Source organism: Leucoraja erinacea, chromosome 3, assembly GCF_028641065.1.
Source record: "Leucoraja erinacea ecotype New England chromosome 3, Leri_hhj_1, whole genome shotgun sequence".
Taxonomy (NCBI): Eukaryota; Metazoa; Chordata; class Chondrichthyes; order Rajiformes; family Rajidae; genus Leucoraja; species Leucoraja erinaceus.
The window spans coordinates 70178099-70201984 of NC_073379.1; the positions used below are offsets into that span (position 1 = coordinate 70178099).

The 23886-nt window shown below is 43.6% G+C and overlaps 1 protein-coding gene across 1 annotated transcript in view; it reads right to left on the reverse strand.

Moving 5' to 3' along the window:
- LOC129695695 (selenocysteine insertion sequence-binding protein 2-like) overlaps positions 1-23886 on the reverse strand; it is a 70645-nt gene that overhangs the window by 28733 nt on the left and 18026 nt on the right. The window contains exons 6-10 of the mRNA XM_055632881.1: positions 20922-21006; positions 19522-19667; positions 19277-19414; positions 2559-2672; positions 1763-1918 (exon numbers count right to left, since the gene is read on the reverse strand). Of these exons, the coding sequence (XP_055488856.1) occupies positions 1763-1918; positions 2559-2672; positions 19277-19414; positions 19522-19667; positions 20922-21006 (639 nt within the window). The remainder of the gene's footprint in view (positions 1-1762; positions 1919-2558; positions 2673-19276; positions 19415-19521; positions 19668-20921; positions 21007-23886) is intronic.

Sequence of the window (23886 nt, forward strand, 5' to 3'; positions counted from 1 at the left end):
GGGCTTCAACATCTGGAGTTTCGATTGCCTCGACGCAGCAATTTGACCGCGGGGCGGTGGAAAATCCCGCGGCCGCGCCGGCAATGAAAAGCCCCGTCAAGCTCCGCTCTATGATCTTTGCTCCATGGACGTCTCCCTCCTCCAATCACCACGCTCTATCTTCAGTCCCACCCCCCTCTTTCCGCCTCTGACCGACACCTCCCTCCTTCAATGATCGCGCTGAATCATAGAAACATAGACATAGAAAATAGATGCAGGAGTAGGCCATTCGGCCCTTCGAGCCCGCACCGCCATTCAATATGATCATGGCTGATCATCCAACTCAGTATCCTCATCATGGTCCCTCTCCCCATTGCATGCTGACCGACGTCTCTCTCGTCCAATCGGCGCCCTCGATCATCAGTCCCACCCCCACTGTCTCGCGGAAAGCGGAGATTTTTAAATAGCTTTTTTTACCGAGTTTTAAAATACGCATTACAAATCATTGGGGGGGGGGGACGTGTCGCCCCCCGGGATTTCCGCCCCTGCTTTCGACAGTTTTTAAAAATTATTTTAAGTATGTTCTAATAGTTTGTTTCAATGTTTCTTGGTTAGTTTATGTGGGGAGTGGCGGGGGGATAGGGGGAAACTTTTTTTCAGTCACTTACCTCGACGGAGATGCGATTTTCTCTGCCCCCCCCCCCTTTTCGGCCTAACAATGTGGAGTGGTGTGGCCTTTCCTGGAGACCTGCAGGCGCAGCGCGGACTTACCATTGCGGAGCCGGGGATCCTTTGCCAAGGATCGCCAGAAGAAGAGCTCCAACCGCAGGGCCTGTGGACTTTAATTCCATGAAGAAGTGGCCGACTCGGGAACTCCAAGTGTTCCAATCCGTCCTGACGCTGGAGTTTCGATCATCCCATCGAGAGGGCTTGGACATCGGACTGTCAGCAACGGCAAGTGCGGAGGGTTCAAAGGCCCCGACCACGGGTGAACAGAGGAAGATGACTGAACTTTATTGCCTTCCATCACAGTGAGAAATGTTGATTCCACTGTGGTGGATGTTTATGTTAAATTTATTTTATATGCGTATTGTGTTCTTTTCACCTAGTATGGCAGTATGTTAACTCAAATTTCACTGTACCTTAGTTGGTTAAGTGACAATAAACGCGAACTTGAACTGCTGCACTTTTTTTGTTTAAGAGGGAACTGCAGATGCTGGAAAAATCGAAGGTAGATAAATATGCTGGAGAAACTCAGCGGGTGAGGCAGCATCTAAGGAGCGAAGGAATAGGTGACTACACTATCCACCTATAACACCACTGTCATGGAACTATGTAATTGTACTCCTCGATCCCTCTGCTCTAAATACTCCCCAGGGCCCTATAGTTCACTGCGAAGGTTCTGCCCGGATTTGACTTTCCAAAGTGCAACACCTCACTTATCTGAATTAAACTCCATTTGCTCATGCTCATCCACCTGGCCAGCCAATCAAGTTTCTTGGTAATTCTTGACGTATAAAATACTCACATGGACATTTCTGAAAAATCCTAGTTTGAGACTAATCAAAATTTTGCAAATTTACAGAAATATGGGAACTGTTGGCTCTTCAAGGTAACTTCACTTTCCACATGGGCTAAAAATAAAATGGGGGTGCTTCCACTGATTCTACAAGGCAGCACTTCCTTCACAACTGTAAGTTAAAAGACCAAGGTCTCCTTTGATATTTTTAAGATGGTACAAGAATGTTACTCAAGTTATACAGATGCACAGTTCTGAACAAACCATAGAGTTCTTCAGAGGACTGATGGTCCTATTTTCTTGAACGGATTCTTTCCTTGGAACCCGAATTGCCTTCTGATCACGGCCCAGACGAGCTGGCCCATCACCAGTACCACTGGAGCTGGCCACATGCAAAACTGGTTGCCCAGCCACTAATATCTGTAAAAGTAAAACAAAATCTCAATATTTTACAAATATAGGCGGCAATAAAGAAAAAATAAATTAAAAATTATATGACTGGAATGGATTAAACTGGGATATTAAACGTGGAATCCTTATAGAAACATAGAAAATAGTAGGCCATTCGGCCCTTCGAGCCTGCATCGCCATTCAATATGATCATGGCTGATCATCCAACTCAGTATCCCGTACCTGCCTTTTCTCCATACCCCCTGATCCCTTTCACCACAAAGGCCACATCTAACTCCCTCTTAAATATAGCCAATGAACTGGCCTCAACTACCTTCTGTGGCATATGGTATTAAAAGAATGAGCATTTTTACCCATAATTAACTGTTTCACATTTTGTTTGCTGGCAGTGGCACAGCTACTGTAAAACCATCAAAAATTTCATCTTAAATCTAATAAAAAATTTAAATGTTAGCAAAACAATTTACCTAATATAATTCCAATTATTTTCCAAATCGACAAGTATTACATTAGTTGAGAATCAATGGCATTCTCGACATTCTCTACCAATTGAAATAAAAGATAATATTACAATTTTTACAAAACTGACCTGCAATTTAAAAAAAATATCATATACTAAAAAGTTCTTGGCATCCAAAATTTGTCCTACCTCACACTGTTTTTCCACAACCTGGCTAAAAGCAAAGAACTTGTTTTGCACAGCTTTGCCAGTTTTGTCCGAAGTGCCTACTGCTGATGCCAGATCAGGAAACTCTTCATCATCCTACAAAGATATACAAAGAATCAGTTATATTCTAACATTAATGTTTCATAAATAACTTATATAACACAACAGCATTTTTTTATTGAGCACTGGGTTTCAACTTCAAATCCATCAAACAAAGTTGAACGGTTTCAAAACACAGAATTTAGTTACGGAGATGCCATAGGTGTAAATCAAATTAAAAGTATTGATAACCAAAAAAGCAATCGTCCTAGAGTTGTGACTGTGATCATAAACAGAACAAAGCATAAGATAATCGTTCCTATTCTCTTTCTTTGTGTTATTTAACATTAAATTCAATTCAACTTTAATGTCATCGCACAAAATACAAGTATCAGTACAACGAAATGCAGTTTTGCGTCAGTCCGTAGTAGTTGTACATAAAGAGAAAAAACAAGAAAAAAAATAGAAAGAGAGAAGATACAGAATAATCAGGAAATACAGAATGATTAAACACAGGGGGACGGAGGGACCAGAGAAGTCTAAAAGACTCCGACTCAGTTCAGCAGTGTGATTGTGTTGTTATAAAGCTTTTCCTCATCCTCTGGAGTTGTGAGGCTCCTGTGACCGCCTCCCTGATGGGAGGAGGGAAAAAAGCATCCATGGTTGGGGTGTGTTCCTATCTTCTTGATCTTCCCAGCCCGTCTCAGACACCGTTAAAAAGGGCATCCATGGCAGGGAGCAAAATACATGATGTGAAAGCTCCCACCCGTTGTAGTGCTTTCCTGTCCGCAGCAGTGCAGCCCTTTACCGTGAAGCAGGTGGTCAGGATACTCTATATGGTACAGCGGTAAAAGTTGGTCAGGATTGGGGGGACAGGTAGCCTCCTAAGGAGTAAAGTGCTGCTGTTCAATTTTGATTCACTGCACCATGACAAGCATCAAAGAAATAAAGTAATAAGAGCAAAAACCTCGGCCTGGCTGAGGTTCTGAAGACTCGCACTCCAGAACAAAATCATTCGCCTTTTTGGAGCCAAGATGTCGGCAAAGGTACAGGTATACCCAGACAAAATACAGATCTGAAAGCTCCATGTACTCTTCTTTTCCCTTTAGATTACCTATGAAGAAGATTTGCCGATTTGAAACGTACGTAAAGTGCTGCTGTTCAATTTGATTCACTGCACATGACATCAAAGAAATAAAGTAATAAGAGCAAAAATCGACCTGGCTGAGGTTCTGAAGACTCGCACTCCAGAACAAAGCATGCCTTTAGCCAAGATGTTGAAATACAGAAACAAGACTGGCATATATCTATCTGGCAATGAGGAAAGTTTCCCAAGTTTGTACGCCATGGACATTAGGGGCTTTAAGGTCTGTTCCTGTGTTGTACTATGTTCTATGTTTTGTGACCTTGATCATAATCGGAACAGTAACAAAGCATAAGATGATCACTTCTATTCTTGTTCTTTGCACTATTTAATTTTTTTAAAGTATATTCAAATATACATATTTGAAAGCTCTAAGCACTATTCTTTTCCCTTTAGATTACCTATAAAGAAGCAAAGTAATGAATTGCAGCTTTGAAAATTATGTATAGTTCCGCTGTTCAATTTCGTGGAAAGATCCAGAACTATGCCACCCTTTGTCCTCTGCCCTGTGACACATACTCAACAAATCTATGCCCTGTGACACTGATTCAACAAATCATTGTTTCAACAGCACCAACGACCACTTGGCTGAAGACTTCATCTCTGCTGTGTGTCTAAAAGATCTGAATTTCAAAAGCAAAGTGGGAATGATTGCCCTTGACATCAAAGCTCCATTTGATCAAGTGTGGTTTCAAAGAATCCTGATAAAACTGACGTCAATGGACTTCAAGGTTTTGAACCTTCTGGTGGTTGAAGCAACACAATGGAATGCCAATCGACCCACAAAATCACAGCAGGGGCACCCAGGGCAACATCTTAGGTCCAAATAGCTTCAGCTACTTCATCAGTGATCTACCATCAGAAATGGAGATGTTTCATTATGATTTCACAATGTTCAATTCCATTTGCAACCAGAGGATGGAGCAGTCCAAGTCTTTGTGTAATTAGGCCTTGACAACAATCTAGCATGGGTGGATAACTGGCAATGAACATTCATGCAGGGCTACCAACTCTCACGCATTGAGCGTGAGACTCACGCATTTCACGAAATTCTCCCGCTCGCCCGCTCATCACAGAATTTCTCACGCTCAACAAAATCATATCTATCTATAATATATTAAAACTGTGTGTGTGTGTGTGTGTATGTGTGTGTGTGTGTTTTTGCCTGTCTTGTGGTTGCCAGCCTGTGGGTGCCAGCCTTTGATTCGTTGCTACGCCAACACCAGACCCACAAATGCCCAGATTGTTTCCATTTTGGTAGAGATTTCACTTTTCATTCCAAGTATCCACTCCTCATTAAATGTTGTCGTGTTTATGTACACATTTAAAATAAAATCCTTTCCCCCCCCCCCCACTCACTCATTTTGTCGCCTCCTGCTGGCCAGCGACCATAACGTTTGCTGGCGCCCGCCTCTCGCCTCGAAGACGCCATTTAAAAACAGCCGAGTGCTGAGTGCTCGAATCTTCAGTTGGAGGACCACGGGTAGGGGACAGCTGCATTGAGGGAGCAGACCCAAAGGGTCTGCACTTGGTCTAGTGTACTTTTAAAACTGTGTGTGTGTGTCATTTTGCCTGTAAAACGTATCTCCTCGAAAACCAGATGCTGAAACGGGAACATTTTTACATATTTAGGTAGAGATTGATTTTAGAAATCCACTCCTCTGTACATTTGGTACATTATTTTCCCGACTTTTTTTAATTAAAATTGTTGACCAATCTGACCTTTTAAAAAAAAATCTGATCGCTGCCCAGCTGCTGACGTTACAATAGCAGTGATTTTTTTTTACATCTTCTGGTAGAAATTTTCCTTATGATTTCAAAAATTCAATCCTCTATAAATTTGGTCAATTATTTCCCGAGATATTTGCTAAAAATTATCACCAAACTGACAAAAAAAAAATAGACTGCCCAGCTGCTGAACTCACAATGCCTTTCCTCGCGTGCTACCCCCCCCCCCCCCCACCGTTCTGGATTAATGCAGCTGCTGTCAACGGGCATGCGCAATGTTCGACGTTACGTTAGCCCACCCACCCCCCCGTTCTTCAAAAGGCGCAGAAAGATCGATAAAGTTCTGCAGAACAAAGATCGTACAGCTCAGCTCCACTATGGGATCTTTGTTCTGCAGATCTCAAGCTCAGAGGCGCCTCACACGCTGAAGCTTCTCCGCGCTGCCCGTGCAGCTTGTGAAACCCAGCCCCTCCCATACTCCGCCCGCCCGCTCATTCCAGCTGTGGGTTTCCAGAGAGTCAGAGGCCGCTTCTGTCTCTCTCCGCGTTTCGCAACCCACTCACTCGCCCGGCTTCCCCCTCCCACACCCTCGGTCGCTACGCTCCCTCGCAATTTCCCACTCTCATCTCTCACCCAATGTTGACAGCCCTAATTCATGCCACACAACATCAAGCAAAAACCATAATGTGACAGAGTCAAACCGTTTAGTATTCACAGCTATTGGAATTACCTCCAGCAATCAAGAAATTCAATACTACCCAGGTTAAAAACAGTAATTGAATTAGCTTCCAATTCAACACTGAACACAAAATCCCTCTACCTCCAGCTCTTCATTAAGTAAATTCAAGTTCTGTTGTTTGGACTAGAGCTGTCATAGTAGATAAAGATACAGAAACCACTGTTTTGCACCTGTTGCTGGAGTGCAGCAGTCACAGAGTGTGGGCTACAGCAAGTGTCAGTTATGTTTATCTTTAACTCTGACAGGAACTTTAGAGTAGGCCTTTAAAATAGAAGGTGGTTACTTGTGTAACCAGTACTCTAAACTAAAAGAACATAACTAAGTGATGAGTGCAAGGGTAGTAGAACTCAGACCCACAGAAAGTTCCTCTTGCAATATAGACAATAGACAATAGGTGCAGGAGCAGGCCATTTGGCCCTTCGAGCCAGCACCGCCATTCAATGTGATCATGGCTGATCATCCCCAATCAGTACCCCGTTCCTGCCTTCTCCCCATATCCCCTGACTCCGCTGTTTTTAAGAGCCCTATCTAGCTCCCTCTTGAAAGCATCCAGAGAACCTGCCTCCACCGCCCTCGGAGGCAGAGAATTCCACAGACTCACCACTTCCTGTGAGAAAAAGTATTTCCTCGTCTCCGTTCTAAATGGCTTACTCCTTATTCTTAAACTGTGGCCCCTGGTTCTGGACTCCCCCAACATCGGGAACAAGTTTCCTGTCTCTAGTGTGTCCAAGCCCTTAACAATCTTATATGTTTCCAATGAGATACCCTCTCACCCTTCTAAACTCCAGAGTGTACAAGCCCAGCTGCTCCATTCTCTCAGCACACGACAGTCCCGCCATCCCGGGAATTAACCTTGTAAACCTACGCTGCACGCCCTCAATAGCAAGAATGTCCTTCCTCAAATTAGGGGACCACAACTGCACACAACACTCCAGGTGTGGTCTCACTAGGGCTCTGTACAACTGCAGAAGGACCTTTTTGCTCCTATAGTCAATTCCTCTTGTTATAAAGGCCAACATGCCATTCGCTTTCTTCACTGCCTGCTGTACTTGAATGCTTACTTTCATAGACTGACGTTCAAGGACACCCAGATCCCGTTGTACGTCTCCTTTTCCCAATATGCAGGAAATCAGAGACCTCCAGTGTCCTTGAGTGCAACAAGTATGCAGCTGTGGCTTATGACTGACCGCATTGCACAGCTGGAGATGCAGATGGATTCACTACAGAGTATCGGCAACAATGAGAACATTGTGGATAGCATTTATAGAGAGCTGATCACAATGTAAACAATAGCTGCAGTGGCTGGAAAACAGTGGCCGAGCAAGAAGAATTGTAAGCCAGGCAGGTATTGCAGGCGTCACCTGTTGTCATCCCCATCTCAAACAGATATACCAAGTTGGACAATGTTGTGAAGAATTGGTCTCTTTGCATAATAGTTGCCGTTGCTGCACAACTACAGAGGAATAATACGAGGAGGACTATAGATGTCGGAGACCCGATCGTGTGCAATTCTGTGGTCACAAAAAACTCTCAAGTGGTATGCTGCCTCCTGGTGCTGGGGCCAGGGATGTCCGGTAGTAGCTGCAAGGTATTCTGCAGCGAGAGGGTGAACAGTTTTGGTACATCAGTGTCCACAACATAGGCAGAACATGAATTTAGTGAGTTAGGTAGCAGATTATTGATCGCTTAAGGTGCCATGTGCTTCCAAGTAATAGAAACAAGATGATGGTCTACTTAATGTGTGGCTAATGGGATGAAATAGGAAAGCTACTTCATATTTTTGAGTTGTTTATGATTGTTTCTAGGGTAGGTTGTACCTGTACAAGCAGGACAGCTTGCACCTACATAGAACATGGAACGGTGCAGCACACGAACCACAAGGTTTGCAGCGAACGTGACGGCGAGCTGAACTGATCTCATCTGCCTGCACATAATCCATATCCTTTTATTCCCTGCACTTCCATGTGCATATCTTAAATGTCAACATTGTATCTGCCACCACCACCATCACCCCTGGCAATGTATCCAAGCTTCCACCAGCCTCTGTGTAAAAAACTTGCCCCGCACATCTCCATTTGACTTTACCCCTCTCAACTTATTGCTATGCACTCTAGTGTTGGACATTTCCACCCTGGGAAAAAGGTTCCGATTGTCTACCCTGTCTATGCCTGTCATAATTGGATATACTTCTCTAATGTCTCCCCTCAACCTCCAATGAAGGTTGAATGAAGACTGAACCAAAATGGCCCCAATATCCATGCAGGGAGGTTGCTGTCCTGTTGGGGTTTAAAGTAATTTGGCTGGGGAATGGAACACAGAGTATGTGTATAGTTAAGAAGGAGGTATATTCAAATGTAGAAGGAACATTAGATCCAGTATGCCAAGCATGATAGGCAAGATATTTAGCATTTATTTTAATGCAAGGAATTTGAATGTAAAGCAGATTAATTAAAAAGTGTTGATTAACTTATTTACCATAAAAGGGGACATAAAAGAGAGAATGGTTTTGCAGGAAGGATTAGGGAGTTGTAGAGGATACACAAGAAAACTTTTCACATGGAGCCTTACAGCTAGAATTTAGAAATAAAAAAAAAATAATCCATCACTTTGTGGGGATTATTTTACAGGCCACCCAACAGTCAGATGGAAATAAAGGAACTGATATCTAGGCAAATCACAGAGAGGTATTTGAGATTATAGTAGAGCATAATAGATTATAGAGAGGCAATGAGATTATTGTAGAAGGGGATTGAAACTTTCCTAATTTTAGACCTTCGAGATACAGGGTGGAAACAGGCCCTGTGGCCCCCCGAATCCGCACCGACCATTGAACATCCTGTACACTAGTAGTACTATGCAACACACTAGGACAATTTACAGAAGTCAATTAACGTACAAACCTGTACATCTTTGGAGTGTGGGAGAAGGATGAGAGGAAATCTTATTGAAACATAAGATTATTAAGGGTTTGGACATGCTAAAGGGTCCAGATGTTGTGGTAGTCCAGAACCAGTGACCACTGTTTAAGAATAAGGGGCAAGCCGTTTAGGCCTTTTCAAAATTGGCGGCGCTGGCTTAACAGCTGCAGTCCGTCTGTTTTTTTTCTTTCTTTTTGTTCCTTTGTCATGTTTAAGTTAATTTTGTTTTATTAAGTTGTGTATGTGTATGGGTGGGGTGGGAGAAACATGTTTTAGTCTCTTCATTCGGGGGATGCGACTTTTTTTCTGTTGTATTCCCCGTCCCCGTCTCCGTCTGCGCCAGGCCATAATGGCAGAGCTGGCGGCCTCGGTGCTGTGGCGGCGGCATCGGCAGCGGCAGCGGAGACCCCCGACTCGGCCCCGGAGCTGTGGCGGCGGCAGCGGCGACCCGACTCGGCCCCGGAACCGTGGCGGCGGCAGCGACCACTCGTGGAGTTTGAACCGGCCCGTTCGCGGAGCACGGTTGATCCGCGGGATTTACCATCACCCGGTGAGGTCACAACATCTGGAGCATGGATCGCCTCGGCACAGAGGGAGAACAAAGAGGGAAGAGACAGAGACTTTAAGATTTTGCCTTCCACCACAGTGAGGAGGTGTTTGGTGAACTCACTGTGGTGGATGTTAAATTTGTGTTGATTGTGTGTTTTTGTCATTTTTTTTATTATATGTATGACTGCAGGGAAACGAATAAAACGTAATAAAAACAAATCTAATCTAATCTTCTTAGAACGGAGATGAGGAAACACATTTTCTCACAGAGAGTTGTGAGTCTGTGGAATTCTCTGCCTCAGAGAGTGGTGGAGGCCGGTTCTCTGGAAACTTTCAAGAGAGAGCTGGATAGGGCTCTTGAAGATAGCGGAGTCAGGGGATATGGGGAGAAGGCAGCAACGGGGTACGGATTGTGGATGATCAGCCATGATCACATTGAATGGCGGTGCTGGCATGAAGGGCAGTATGGCCTACTCCTGCACCTATTGTCTAAACCGGGGCACCCAGAGAAAACCCACGATGTGACAGGGAGAACGTACAAACTCCGTACAGACAGCACCTGTAATCAGGATCGAACACGGGTCTCCAGGGGCTGTAGGGCAGCAACTTTGCTGCTGCGCTACTGTGCCGCCCTTATTATTCATTGGGATCATCTAGTGTGAAAGGAATGTTTAAAGTGCATTTAGTGAATGGGGCAGTTCTAGATTTAATCAAAGGAATGAAGCCAGCATGGGTGAAGTGACAGTGGATGAACACTTTGGGAATAGTAACCATGACATAACTAAGTTGAGAGGTAATTATGGAGAGGAAAAGGATGATTTTGAAAATAGCGAAAGGCAGATTTTAACATTATTAAAAAGGACCTGGTAATTGTAAACTAGGAGCAGCTAATCAGTCTGATTAACCTGACTGATTTTTTGTGTGAAGAATTTACATAGATGAGCGGAGCATGATTGTTGTGGTCTACAGCCACTTTAGTAAGACATTTGACAAGATTCCACATGGAAGGCTGATCCAAAAATATTACAGCCCGTAGGATCTAAGACAATTTGAATCCAAAACTAACTTGATAATAGGTGGCAGAAGGTGACGATGAAGGGTTGTTTTTTTGAGATTGGAAGCTTGTGATCAGTTGTGTACCACAGGGATCAGTACATTACATACATACATTAATGACTCGGATGTTAATGGGCAGGTACAATTAGTGAGAGTGCAAATGACTCAAAAATTGTTGATAGTGAGGAACAGAACAGCCTTTGAGTAGAAGTCATAAAATCCCCAAAGGTAATACATAAATAGAGTAGTAATTAACGCTTCCAATTAATGCTAACTAACCTTCATTAGTTGGGACGTATTTTGTTGGGAAGTTATGGTACAGCTTTCTAAAACAGTGGTGAGGCCCCATCTGAAACACTATGTACAGTTCTAGTCGTCTCGGGGCAGAAAGAGGACATGGTTGCACTGGAGAGGGTGCCAAGAAGATTCTCCAAGATGTTGCCTGGGATGGAGGATTTCAGTTACATGTAAGAAACTGGATAGGCTGGGCTCGTTTTTCTTGGAGTGGTGATAGTTGTGGAGGGACTTGATGGAAGTACACAAAATTATGATGAGCACAGATAGGGTAGACAGAGTAAACCTTTCCCTATAGCGGAGGTGTGTAAAAAAAAGACAGAGAGGATATAAGCAAGTCCATTCTTTCCACCCAGAAGGTGGTAAGACTATCAAGTTTCTAGATGAGCACTTAAAAGGCATGGAAGGCCACAGACCCAGAACCGGTAAATAGCATTAGTATGGTAGATACTTGGTGGTTAGCATGGATAAGCCCTGTTCCTGTACTCTATGACCATAGCTGCAGTATGCATCATCTATTTTGCTGGTGCCAGGACTTCTCCAAACCACAGACTCTACCAAGAATGACAAGGTTAATAGAAGCATGGAAATACCCCCAAATTTCTTGACTTGGAGTTACATCCGTGTTCCTTCCTGCCACAGGGTCAAAATCCTGGAACTCCATATGCAACAGTACTCTGACAGTACTTTCACCTTACAGATAAATGAGTTGGTTTTATGTTTTGAAGGTATTTTATATATGGGAAACAAATAATGGCTTTGCCAGCAATGCTCACGTCCAGAAAACAAATTAAAGCCAGTCTCCTTGTCCCTGATGAAATTTGCTCTCAACCAAACAAGATTAACCGGGAAATCTTTTATATTGCTTTTTCACAATTATGTAAATTGTTATAGTTGCCATTTGCAGAATATTAGAATAATAGAAAGCAAACACATTTATTTCAAGAGGGCTAGAATACAAACACAGGGATGTAATACTGAGGCTCAATAAGGTGCGGGTCAGGCCGCATTTGAAGTATTGTGAGCAATTTTGGGCACCATATCTGAGGAAGGATATGCTGGCTCAGGAGGGGGCCTAGGAGGTGGTTTACAAGAATGATCGTAGGAATGAGTGGGTTGACGGCACTGGGCTTGTACTTGCTGGAGTTTAGAAGAATGAGGGGGGACCTCATTGGAACGTACAGCATATTGAAAGGCTTGGATAGAGTGGATGTGGAGAGGATGTTTCCACTAGTGAGAGAGTCTAGGTCTCAAGGTCATAGCCTCAGAATTAAAGGATGTTCCTTTAGGAAGGAGATGAGGAGGAATTTCTTTAGTCAGAGGGTGGTGAATCTGTGGAATTCTTTGCTAAAGAAGGCTGTGGATGTAAAGTCAATGGATATTTTTAAGGCAGATAGATTATTGATTAGTACAGGTGTCAGGGGTTATGGGGAGAAGGCAGGAGAATGGGTTTAGGAGGACGAGATAGATCAGCCACAATTGAATGGCGGAATAGACTTGATGGGCCGAACGGCCGAAATCTGCTCCTATCACGTATGACCTTATGATATGAAACTGAACTTCACTGAGACAACGTGGTTCTCAAATGCAAATTTCTTGATTCATAGGTAAAGTGTAAACTTTAAAATTCTAATAGACATTGGAAGATACAAAAAATAATTAATAAATAGAGCTCAATGTGCCACCACATGTCATGTGAAAAGTGAAATGGGGATAAAAGAAACCTTGTTTAACATAACAACATTCTTTACTAAAATAATTGTAATCAAAAGGCTGTAGTGCCCTCTAGTGTTGTTCAAAGCCAATATCCAATCACTTATTTAATGTTTAAGAAGGAACTGCAGATGCTGGAGAATCGAAGGTACATAAAAAAGCTGGAGAAACTCAGCGGGTGCAGTAGCATCTATGGAGCGAAGGAAATAGGCAACGTTTCGGGCCGAAACCCTTCTTCAGGCTGATCGGGGGCGGGGGTGAGCGCTTGTCCCCGCCCACCCCCGCCCCCGATCAGTCTGAATAAGGGTTTCTGCCCGAAACGTTGCCTATTTCCTTCGCTCCATAGATGCTGCTGCACCCGCTGAGTTTCTCCAGCTTTTTTGTGTACCACTTATTTAATGTGCTGCTTAATACACAAAACTGAACTTTTCCAAGCAGATTATCTCACTTTTGACTCCAATTTGCTGCATCTTTGTTTTTATATTGTGCTGAATTATCCAAATCGAACAGGGTCCTTGCAAATAGTGACAATGGAAACAAAATAAACACAGAATTGCCAAAGTTAGTGCTCTTGACATAACAATCTCAACTTGTGTGAGCGCACCTTTTCCAGAAAGTTGAGCCTCTGAGTGTAGTCCTCTGCGCTGCAACCTCAGCCCTTCTGTTGGTGCTCCTCTCTCATGCACCTACAGATTTCACAACTGCAAGACATTGTTGCCATGGATGGCCTTCACTTCTTATTATACTATCAAGATATCCAAGGTGCCTCGCATCTTGCTAATTAATTGGCTAATAGCTTCCAAAATTCAAATTAACATGCTAATTATCCCCAGAGGAAACTAACAAAGCCTCTGTAAATCCTTGAATCCGAGTCACCCAAAATTAATAAATGTGCAGAAGAAAAAACATCAGAACACCTTTTCTCTGTCCTGTTTTCCGTGTCCCAGGAAATCCATACTCAACACACTAAATCCAAAAGCAATTTACATTATTTTCTAAAGCTCACCATTTGTATGCAAATATCTGCTTATTTCCTGTGTTAGAAACATAGAAATTAGGTCCAGGAGTAGGCCATTCGGCCCTTCGAGCCTGCACCGCCATTCAATATGATCATGGCTGATCATCCAACTCAGTATCCCGTACCTGCCTTCTCTCCATACCCCCTGATCCCCTTAGCCACAAGGGCCACATCTAACTCCCTCTTAAATATAGCCAATGAACTGGCCTCAACTACCCTCTGTGGCAGAGAGTTCCAGAGATTCACCACTCTCTGTGTGAAAAAATTGTTGGATTGTTTTTTTTTCACTCACAATGGACTGTTTAATGTCTGTTTTTTAGCTGACAACATTTTAGTCAGGGCGGGGGGGGGGGGGGGGTTTGGTGGGGGGGTCAGTGGGAGGGGGGTCAGAGGTCGGGATGCTGGTGCTTCGCGGTCCGTGACTCTGGGTGGGCGGAGGGACCAGACTGTCCCTAACTCTGCTGCAGCTGACGGGGATGTTGCCGGGTGGTCAGTGGGGGGGTCGGAGGTCGGGGTGCCGGTGCAGCGCGGTCAATGACTCTTGGTGGGCAGAGGGACCAGACTGCCCCTAACTCTGCTGCAGCTGACGGGGATGTTGCCGGGTGGTCAGTAGGGGGGTCGGAGGTCGGGGTGCCGGTGCAGCGCGGTCAATGACTTTGGGTGGGCGGAGGGACCAGACTGTCCATAATTGTGCTGCAGCTGACGGGGACGTTGCCGGGTTTTCGTCCACGTGTGTTCACTGCCCTCGGCCGCGGTCCCACTCTACCCGGCCCCGTGTGTGGGCGCTGCCAACCCACAGCCCGTGACAGTGCGGCCGCACAGGGGGTGGGTGGGCGGAGGGCGGCCGTGGTCTGACCTGAGGGGAGAGTGGGGGCCGTCCCGAGGGATGTTCTCCTTCGGCCGTTTACACTTTGGGGCTTGGGTTCAGAGCAAAAATACCAAAGCATTTGGTTCAGAGGGCTCAGTCATCCTCCACGATTATTTACAGCACAAAAATAGACCATTTCGGCGGTTTTTAACAGATAGGAAAGTACGTGTTTCATGTGTTAACAGTGTATGCCGGAGACTACCATGTTCTCCAGAAGGATTGAGCTGCTCCATGCGTCACGCCCTTTGACCCGATGACCTTACATACATGACCCAAAACTCACTCCCAATCTATCATCAACATGTCTCCTGCAGCACCAGAGGATTAGACACCTTTGACCACTGCTACACGACCATCAAGGATGTCTATCGCTCTATCCCTCGCCCTCACTTTGGGAAATCCGACCATTCAGCGGTGCTGCTTCTTCCTGCATACAGGCAGCAACTGAAGAACGCACCCCCAGAGGTGGGGACTGCACAGAGCTGGTCTGGGGAGGCAGAGGAACAACTACAGGTCTGCTTTGAGTCAGTAGACTGGGCAATGTTCAAGGACTCGCAAACGGACCTGAATGAATACTTCACTGTCATTACAGACTTTATAAGGAAATGTGTGGAGGACTGTGTTCCTACCAAAATCTTCTGAGTGTTTCCTAACGAGAAGCCTTGAATGAACCAGGAGATCCGCATTATTCTGAAGACCAGATCCCGGGCATTCAGGTCTGGTGATGCAGAGGTCTATAAGAAGTCCAGATACGACCTTGACAAGACCATCAAAAAGGACCTGCTCAAAGCTGGAGGATGGGGCAGATGTTCGACAACTGTGGCAGGATTTGAATGCTATCACCTCCTACAAGGTGAAATCAGGAGGCAGCTCAAGCGACAGCGACGCGTCACTCCCTGACGAGCTCAATGCGTTCTACGCACGCTTTGATAGGGAGAACACTGATGTGCCTTCCCGAGCCCCCATACGCCCTGATGGTATTACAGTCACAGAGGCCGACGTCAGAAGATCCTTCAGGGGGGTGAATGCTCGGAAAGCCTGATAGTATACCCGGTCGAGTTCTCAAAACCTGTGCAGACCAACTGGCTGGAGTTTTTGTGAGCATTTTCAACCTCTCACTACTGATGTTCCCACCTGCTTTAAGAGGGCATCAATAATACCGGTTCCCAAGAAGAATAAGGTGACGTGCCTCAACGACTATCGACCAGTGCCACTAACGTCCGTGGTGATGAAGTGCTTTGAGAGGTTGGTTATGGGGCATATCAACTCTACCTCAACAAGAACCTCAAGCCACTACAGTTCGCCTATCGTCACAATAGGTCCACGGAGGATGCGATCTCACTGGCTCTCAACTCCGCACTGGACCAATTGGACAATGAAAACACTTAGGTCAGGCTGTTGCTTATAGACTACACGTCTGTGTTCAATACCATCATCCTCTCCAAGCTGGTTACCAAGCTCACGGAACTGGATCTCTGCGCTTCCGTCTGCAATTGGATCCTCAACTTCCTCATCCACAGACCAGTCTGTGTGAATTGGCAAAAATACTTCATCCTCAGTGATAATCAGTTCGGGAGCACCTCAAGGCTGCGTGCTCAGCCCGCTGCTCTACTCACTCTATACTCATGACTGTGTTGCCGGATACAGTGCGAACTCCATCTTCAAGTTCGCTGACGACACCACCATTGTGGGACGTATAACAGATGGTGATGAGTCAGAGTATGGAAGTGAGATTGATTGACCAAATGGTGCCAGCACAACAATCTGGCTCTCGATATCAGTAAAACCAAAAAACTGATTGTGGACTTTGGAAGAGGAAGGATGAGGAACCACAATCCCATTTATATCAATGGGACGATAGTGGAGAGAGTCAAAAACGTCAAATTCTTGGGCGTGCATATTTCCGAAGATCTTTCCTTGACCCAGCACACTGATGCAATTATAAAGAAGGCACATCAGCGCCTCGACTTCCCGAGAAGATTATGGAGATTCGGTATGTCAAAGAGGATTCTCTTGAACTTCTACAGGTGCACAGTAGAGAGTATATTGACTGGTTGCATCTGACCTGGTTCAGCAATTTAAACGTACAGGAGCGGAAAGGACTGCAAAAAGTTGTGACCACTGCCCAGTCCATCATTGGCTCTGACCTCCCCACCATCAAAGGGATTTATCGGAGTCGCTGCCTCAAAAAGACAGCCAACATCATCAGAGACCTACACCATCCTGGCCACACACTCATCTCACCACTGCCATCGGGAAGAAGGTACAGGAGCCTGAAAATTGTAACGTCCAGGTTCAGGAACAGCTTCTTCCCTACAGCCATTAGGCTACCAAACACTACAAACTCATATAGGCTCTGAACTACAATATACTATTATTATTATTGCACTATTATTGTATGATTTTTTTGAGTATGTGTGTATGTGTGTATATATATATATATATATATATATATATATATCTGTGTGTGTGTGTGTATGTGAGAGAGTATGTGAGAGAGAGTATGAGAGAGACACTGAACTTTTTTTCTTCTCTCTCATTTATCATATGTACTATGTTTGCATATTCTGTTGTGCTGCAGCAAGTAAGAATTTCATTGTTCTATCTGGGACATATGACAATAAAACACTCTTGGTTCTTGAACCCAACCAGATGTATATGGATCAGATATCTAAATAAATAATAATTCTTTAAGTTTAGGCTGGCAGTAGCTGGGACAGTTTCAGGTCAGCATTTACAATTTATATCAAAGTCAAAGTGAAATGAATTTGCTAGCAGCGATACACTTAAACACACTTAAATACACTTAAACACTGATAGAAAAATTCATTCCTATAGCTATCGGGGACTGTACCTTTAAAAATGCTTGACCTCGTTGTGAAAGTTAGTGCGGTTATTCTCCATCTTATTTAGCTTATGTAGTTATATTTGCTATTAACCTCCGTTTTGTACACAGCATGCTGGGAAACAGTTTAAAATATTGGCCAATATTTTAAAGGCTGCAAAAGCCTGTGAATCCTGAACAGAGCTTGTAACATAATGACCTTCGCTGTCTCAATGAGAATAGAGATAAGGGATGTTCCCGGGCATCTGGATCTCCAATGCTGATACCAGCAAGCTGTAAGAAGAACAATAGGCCTATTCTTACCCTTGCAGCTGTACCGTTTTCCAAACTAATAGCTTATACTTTGTTTCTTCCCCAATGTAGCTGAGGGGATCCATTGTGTTTAACTGAAGCCTCTTTGTTATTAACCATGTGTTTACGGCTGTTATATGAGTATAAAGATATGTGTAAATCCTCTGTATCGTCAGTCTGAATAGCGCAAGCCTTTGGTGTGGACGCTCTGTGCACATCATTGGTGACTCAGTAGAAGCTATTTACAGAGATTTTTGACTTTGATTTATTTGAGCATAGAGAGACTCTATGTGTGAATTTCTCTCATTAAACATTCAAGTTATATCTTAATTACAGTTGCTGTCGTTTGTTGGGAAAAATATTTCTAACAACACTTAACACAAACATCCACCACAGCATTCTTCACTATGGTGGAAGGTACAAAGTTTAGCCAGTCCTCCTCTGTTCAACCGTGGTCGGGGCCATGAACCCTCCATAGTCGCCGCTACGGACGGCCCAATGTACAGGCCCTCTCGTCGGGATGATCTAAACTCCGACGTCAGGACGGTCGAACACACTCCGCGGCTTGGAGTGCCCGATTCTGCACTTTCTTACCGGACACCGCGGCTACAGGATATTATAGGTTGCAGGCCGGCGGTTGGAGCTCTTCTCTGGCAATACCCAGCAAGGGATCCCAGACTCCAGATGGTAAGTCCACACCATGCCCGCGGCTAGAAACTCCGCAGACCACAGCCCCTTGATGCCAAAGTCACCAGGCCAGCGATCGGAGCACTCCTCTCTGGCGACCTCCAGCAAGGGTACGCCCGCTCCGCGATGGAAAAGGTCCACGCTGCGCCAGCTGCTGTAGCTCTGGTTCCGACTCCAGGAAAGGCGCTTCAATCCATGCTGTTAGGCCTCGAGGGAGGCAACATGGAAAAAGTCGCATCTCCGTCGAGGAGGCGACCAAAAGCGGTTCCCCCCCCTTTCCCCCCCTACACAAGACACTAAAACAAACATTTGGACACACTAAAAAAATCAAAAAAAGTAGAATTAACAAACACGCTGCTGGCAGGGCAGCTGACTCGCAGCGCCCCCATCGACCCATCTGACATATCTGACTAAGTCTGACCTTACTGTCCAAACGTGCAAAGCTTAGTCATCGTCTCTACAAAATGTATGCTTAATATTGTATATATCACCAAACTGTGACATATAAAGATGCAAACCCTATTGCTCAAGGGGTTTATTTGTTCACAGGATAAGACTTTTGTTGGCAGTGATGCATTTACTGTCCATCCCCAACTGTCTCCTCAATAAAGGAACAATAAAGAGTTTATGCACATTGAGTCTGGAGTTGCGAGTACGTCAGATTGGATAAGGACAGTAGATTTCTCATGTGAAGGAATTCCATGGCAATTCAGTTCTGGCCCACAAACAACCACCACATTCAAGCAAAATAACTTACCAGTACACACCATCTCAACCACCAAATTAAATACTAAAATACAAAGTCAAGTACCTCAAATCGAGGTAGCTCCTGGATGGTTATCTTTGGCTCAATTTGTTTGGGAGTGTCATCAGTTTCTTTTGGCTTCTTTTTCTTTTTCTTCTTTTTCACTTTTCCAGTAGTTTCTTTCACCTTTGTTTCTTCATGTCTCTGCAATAATTTTGCATTTCATATTTGATCACAACAACAAATAAAAGTGAGAATAATTTTAAGGTTACAACATGTAAAATAACCAAGAATTTTGGTTCCATCCTGACCTGAGCAACACTATGTGCATGTGTCTTTGGTGGAGCTGAACTAAAAACTGGCTTCTTAGGTGCTTGCGAAACAATTCTAGCCCACGACAACACTGATGAAGTGGTATTCGATGTTACAGGCAAAGAGGACAATGCCACTGAACTTGCTAGTGAAACAAGAAAAGAGTAACAATTTATTTTATAGCATTAATACACAGAACAAAGCCACTGGTTATTGAGATATTGGTTTAAATTGAAACCCCAGATTATTTACAATATAACACTTAGATGAGAAAATAATTTGTTGTGAAATATTAAAAATACTGAATAGAATAGGCAGTATATTGATATAACAATTCAACCCAATTCTTGGTCAATAATGAAGCAGAACAAAAAGGACGCACTCTGGGACACAAAGTTTTGTCGCTCATGATTTGGGAGATCATCACATTGGATGATGAAACATATCCACTTTATCTATTCAAGATTCAAGAGACATTTATTGTCACATGCACCAATTGGTACAGTGAAATTTGGGGGTCACCATACAGCCATACGAATAAAAAAGAACACAGAACACGATAGTCTTTAACATAAACGTCCCCACACAGCGGAATCAAAGTTTCCCACTGACAAGTCCATGTGAAATATTATCTGAATATTTCATAATCCAAAAAGCAAAGATGCTAAGATGAGAACTAAATCAAACACATTTTCAAACAATAGTCAGTCATGCAGCACAGAACCAGGCCCTTTGGCCCAAGGAATCCACGATCAAGCACCTACTTACAGTCATTTTATTTAATTCTGCCCACTCCCCACAACAACAATCGCATCAATTCCTCTCAGATTCTACCACTCACTTATACATAGGAGCAAGTGACAGTGGAAAATTAACCTACCAAGCCACATATCTTTAGGATGTGGGAGGACATGGAGCAACTTGGAAAAGCTCACAGTCACAGGAAAGTGTATACAACCCCTCATGTCACTGGAGGCATGAGGCAAAAGTACTACTAGCTGCACCATTGCGCTACCCTAACATTTTGGACATTTGAGCATTTTGACTTTCATCTCTGAATGTTAGGGAAATAAATTGTATTTCATGTTCCCTGATACTAAGTTTAACTAATTAAATGGCAATAATGTTTATATATACAATTCTCGAAAATGCTTTCTGCAATATTATATTTGATTACACAAAAAAAATTAGAACTCTTTTGTTTTACTTTTTAAAACGACCTTTCTTCCGAGATATTAAAATAACAACTGGATAATTAAAATAACAGCCAAACTTGGCTGTTTGAAATCAGAATACAAGCTATTCATTTTGAAAAATATCGCAATGAGAAATAATTTCTAGAACTAGTCCAATAGAACCATAAGTACAATCAACAAGTACATATATTCAAGTTTCATACCCGTGGTAACGGTGGAACCAGAGACATTGCATTTTTCCGAATTCACTGGCAATCCAGATGCTCGAGATGTCCCCAATGCTTTATCCTGGATCAAATGCAAGATATTCAATTAATACAAGAAAAGAAAAAGAAATAGAGGTAAGAGTATGTCTATTTTGCTATTCAATAAAATCATGGCAAATCATTTACCTTAGTTTCACTTTATTACACTAATCTTAAATCTCGCAATAGACAATAGACAATAGGTGCAGGCCATTCGGCCCTTCAAGCCAGCGCCGCCATTTAATATGATCATGGCTGATCATCCCCAATCTCAATTCCATCAGTACTTGACAATCTATCAATCAGTTTTGATTGTACTCAATGAAGGAGCCTCCAAAGACCTAAACGGAGAATTCCAAAGATTTACCCCGCTCCCCACTCCAGGTGATGAAATTTATTCCCACCTCAGTCTTGAATGCCTTACCCTCTCATTTTGGGACAAAGATCTTGCCAAGGGAAATATCAGCCTTCCATCTAAACCTGTCAAGCCCCACAACAATATTGAATGGTTCAATGGTATTATCTCTAAACTTGCCAGGGCATTTGTCCAGTCTATTTAGTTTCCCAAGGAAGCATTGCATGCCCAGAAATCAATCTGGTGAAGATTATTTTCTTATAATAGAAAAATGAGTGTAAATAACATATATCAATATTTGTATATTTTAATGTTTGCAACTTCCAACTGTAAGCCATAGCATTCCTTAATAAAGTTTGCATTCAAAGAGATGACAATTTCAAAACATATTCTGCTGTGAGGGATTTCCATAATCCATGCAATAACCAATCAGTTGTCAATGGGAACAATATGAACTAGAACATGATCAGTGGCAATTTTTAATCTTTAAACCAGCATCTTTGGTTGAAATCCAGAAACCTCCCATTAACTTTCCTACTGCATACATTGATAATTCGTCAAATCCAGCAAGTTAAAAAATTATTTAGGTGGTGATCCGATGAATCACAAGAGCCAAACTAATCTCCACAATGTGTTTCTTAAATTTATAACATTTAAACAATATTGGATATCATTTGCTATATGCCGATGTGGATGGTTAACCTGATGGTTGGAAATCATTTGATTTGGTGAAAAAAAGCCTTGTACTTGTTCATCTTTTTTCAAGGCCTCAAATTGTCCCAAAGCATTATACTTTGGGGAATTAACTGCCATTTTCAGGTTTAAGAAAGAACTGCAGATGCTGGAAAAATTAAAGGTAGACAAATTTGCTGGAGAAGTGCAGCGGGTGAGGCAGCATCTATGGAGTGAAGGAATAGGTGACGTTTCGGGTCGAGACCCTTCTTCAGACTGAAGTCTGATCAGTCTGAAGAAGGGTCTCGACCCGAAAAGTCACCTATCCCTTCGCTCCTTAGATGCTGCCTCACCCCCTGAGTTTCTCCAGTATTTTTGTCTACCTGCCATTTTCAGATTGATCAACTGTAATGAGCTACAGGAGGCTTCATTTCTGAGACCTTTCTTTACAGTTAATATTAATATTAGGACAGAGCATTGTATCCACGTTTGCTGACATACACAAATAGTGAGAAAACAAACGGACTAGAAGGGTCGAGATGGCCTGTTTCCGTGCTGTAATTGTCATATGGTTATATATGGTCATAGAGTGATAAAGTGTGGAAACAGGCCCTTTGGCCCAACTTACCTACACCAGCCAACATGTCCCAGCTACACTAGTCCCACCTGCCCGCGTTTGGTACTTATCCCTCCAGACCTGCCCTATAGGTAAATTGGGGAGTGCACACAAAAAGGATATAGAAAGGTTAAGTGAATGGCCGAGAAATTAGCAAATGCAGTGTAGACTAGAGGAAGCTACAATTATGGATTTTGATAAGAAGAACAGAAAAGATTAATACAGACACTCCCGAACTTATGTAAAGGTTACCTTCTGTAAACCCTTACACAAGTCGGAATCACCTTAAAACTAGGTAGAAACAAAGAACTGCTGGTGTGTACCAGCGAACCCTTCCTCACCCACCGCATGGTCCAGTTGAGGCGGCTGTTATTGTGGCTCACATTGTAGCACGTCTGACAGCGCCTTCCTCAAGCCGTTGCCACCGACAGGACAAGCTCAGTCACCGTAGGGCCATCTCCCCTCTCACCAGCTGCTGCTTCCCCTGTCGGCACTGCTTTTGTCCATTCCGTCACTCCCCCCTCCACCGCCACCTCCTCCTCCTTCTCGCCTGGAGTCGCCAACATCTTCCACCGTAAAACTAGTGGGAATGGACAGCATAGACTTGCTGGGCTGAAGGGTCTGTTTCCATGCTGTATCTCTAAACTACGTACTCTAAACTAGACCCTTCGGCCCACCGAGTATGCCAACCACTGATCATCCATTCACACTAGTTCTATGTTGTGCCACTCACTAAAAACCTTTGGGATGTGTGAGGAAACCAGAGCACTCAGAGGAAATCTACATGGTTAAAGGGAGAATGTGTAAAGCCCACACACAGGCAGCACCCGAGGTCAGGATCAAACTTGGGTCTCTGGTGCTGTGAGGCAGCAGCTCTACCAACTACACCATTGTGCAGCCCCAAGAAGCATCTGAAAATAGAAAATGCTTCAAATATAAACTTGTCAACCTATAATGCTCACGCTATTCTTCTCGCTCTACTATGCTGCCTTACCTGTATTTCCAATCATTTATTATACAAAGAAATGCTGATGTTCAGTGGGATCTGAATATCTTCAGATGACAACCAAAGAAAATTAGCATTCAGGTGTAGCAAGTGTTTAGGAAAGCTATTAGAATGTTGGGCTTCAGAGAAAGAGGGTTGAAATAAAAAAGCAAATAAGTCCAGGAGAATTAGAAACAAAGCTTGGGGATGCTGCTTTGGAACATACAGCACAAAAACAGGCCCTACAATCCCCAATGTCTGTTCCAAACATGTTGCCAAGATCACCTCTTATCTG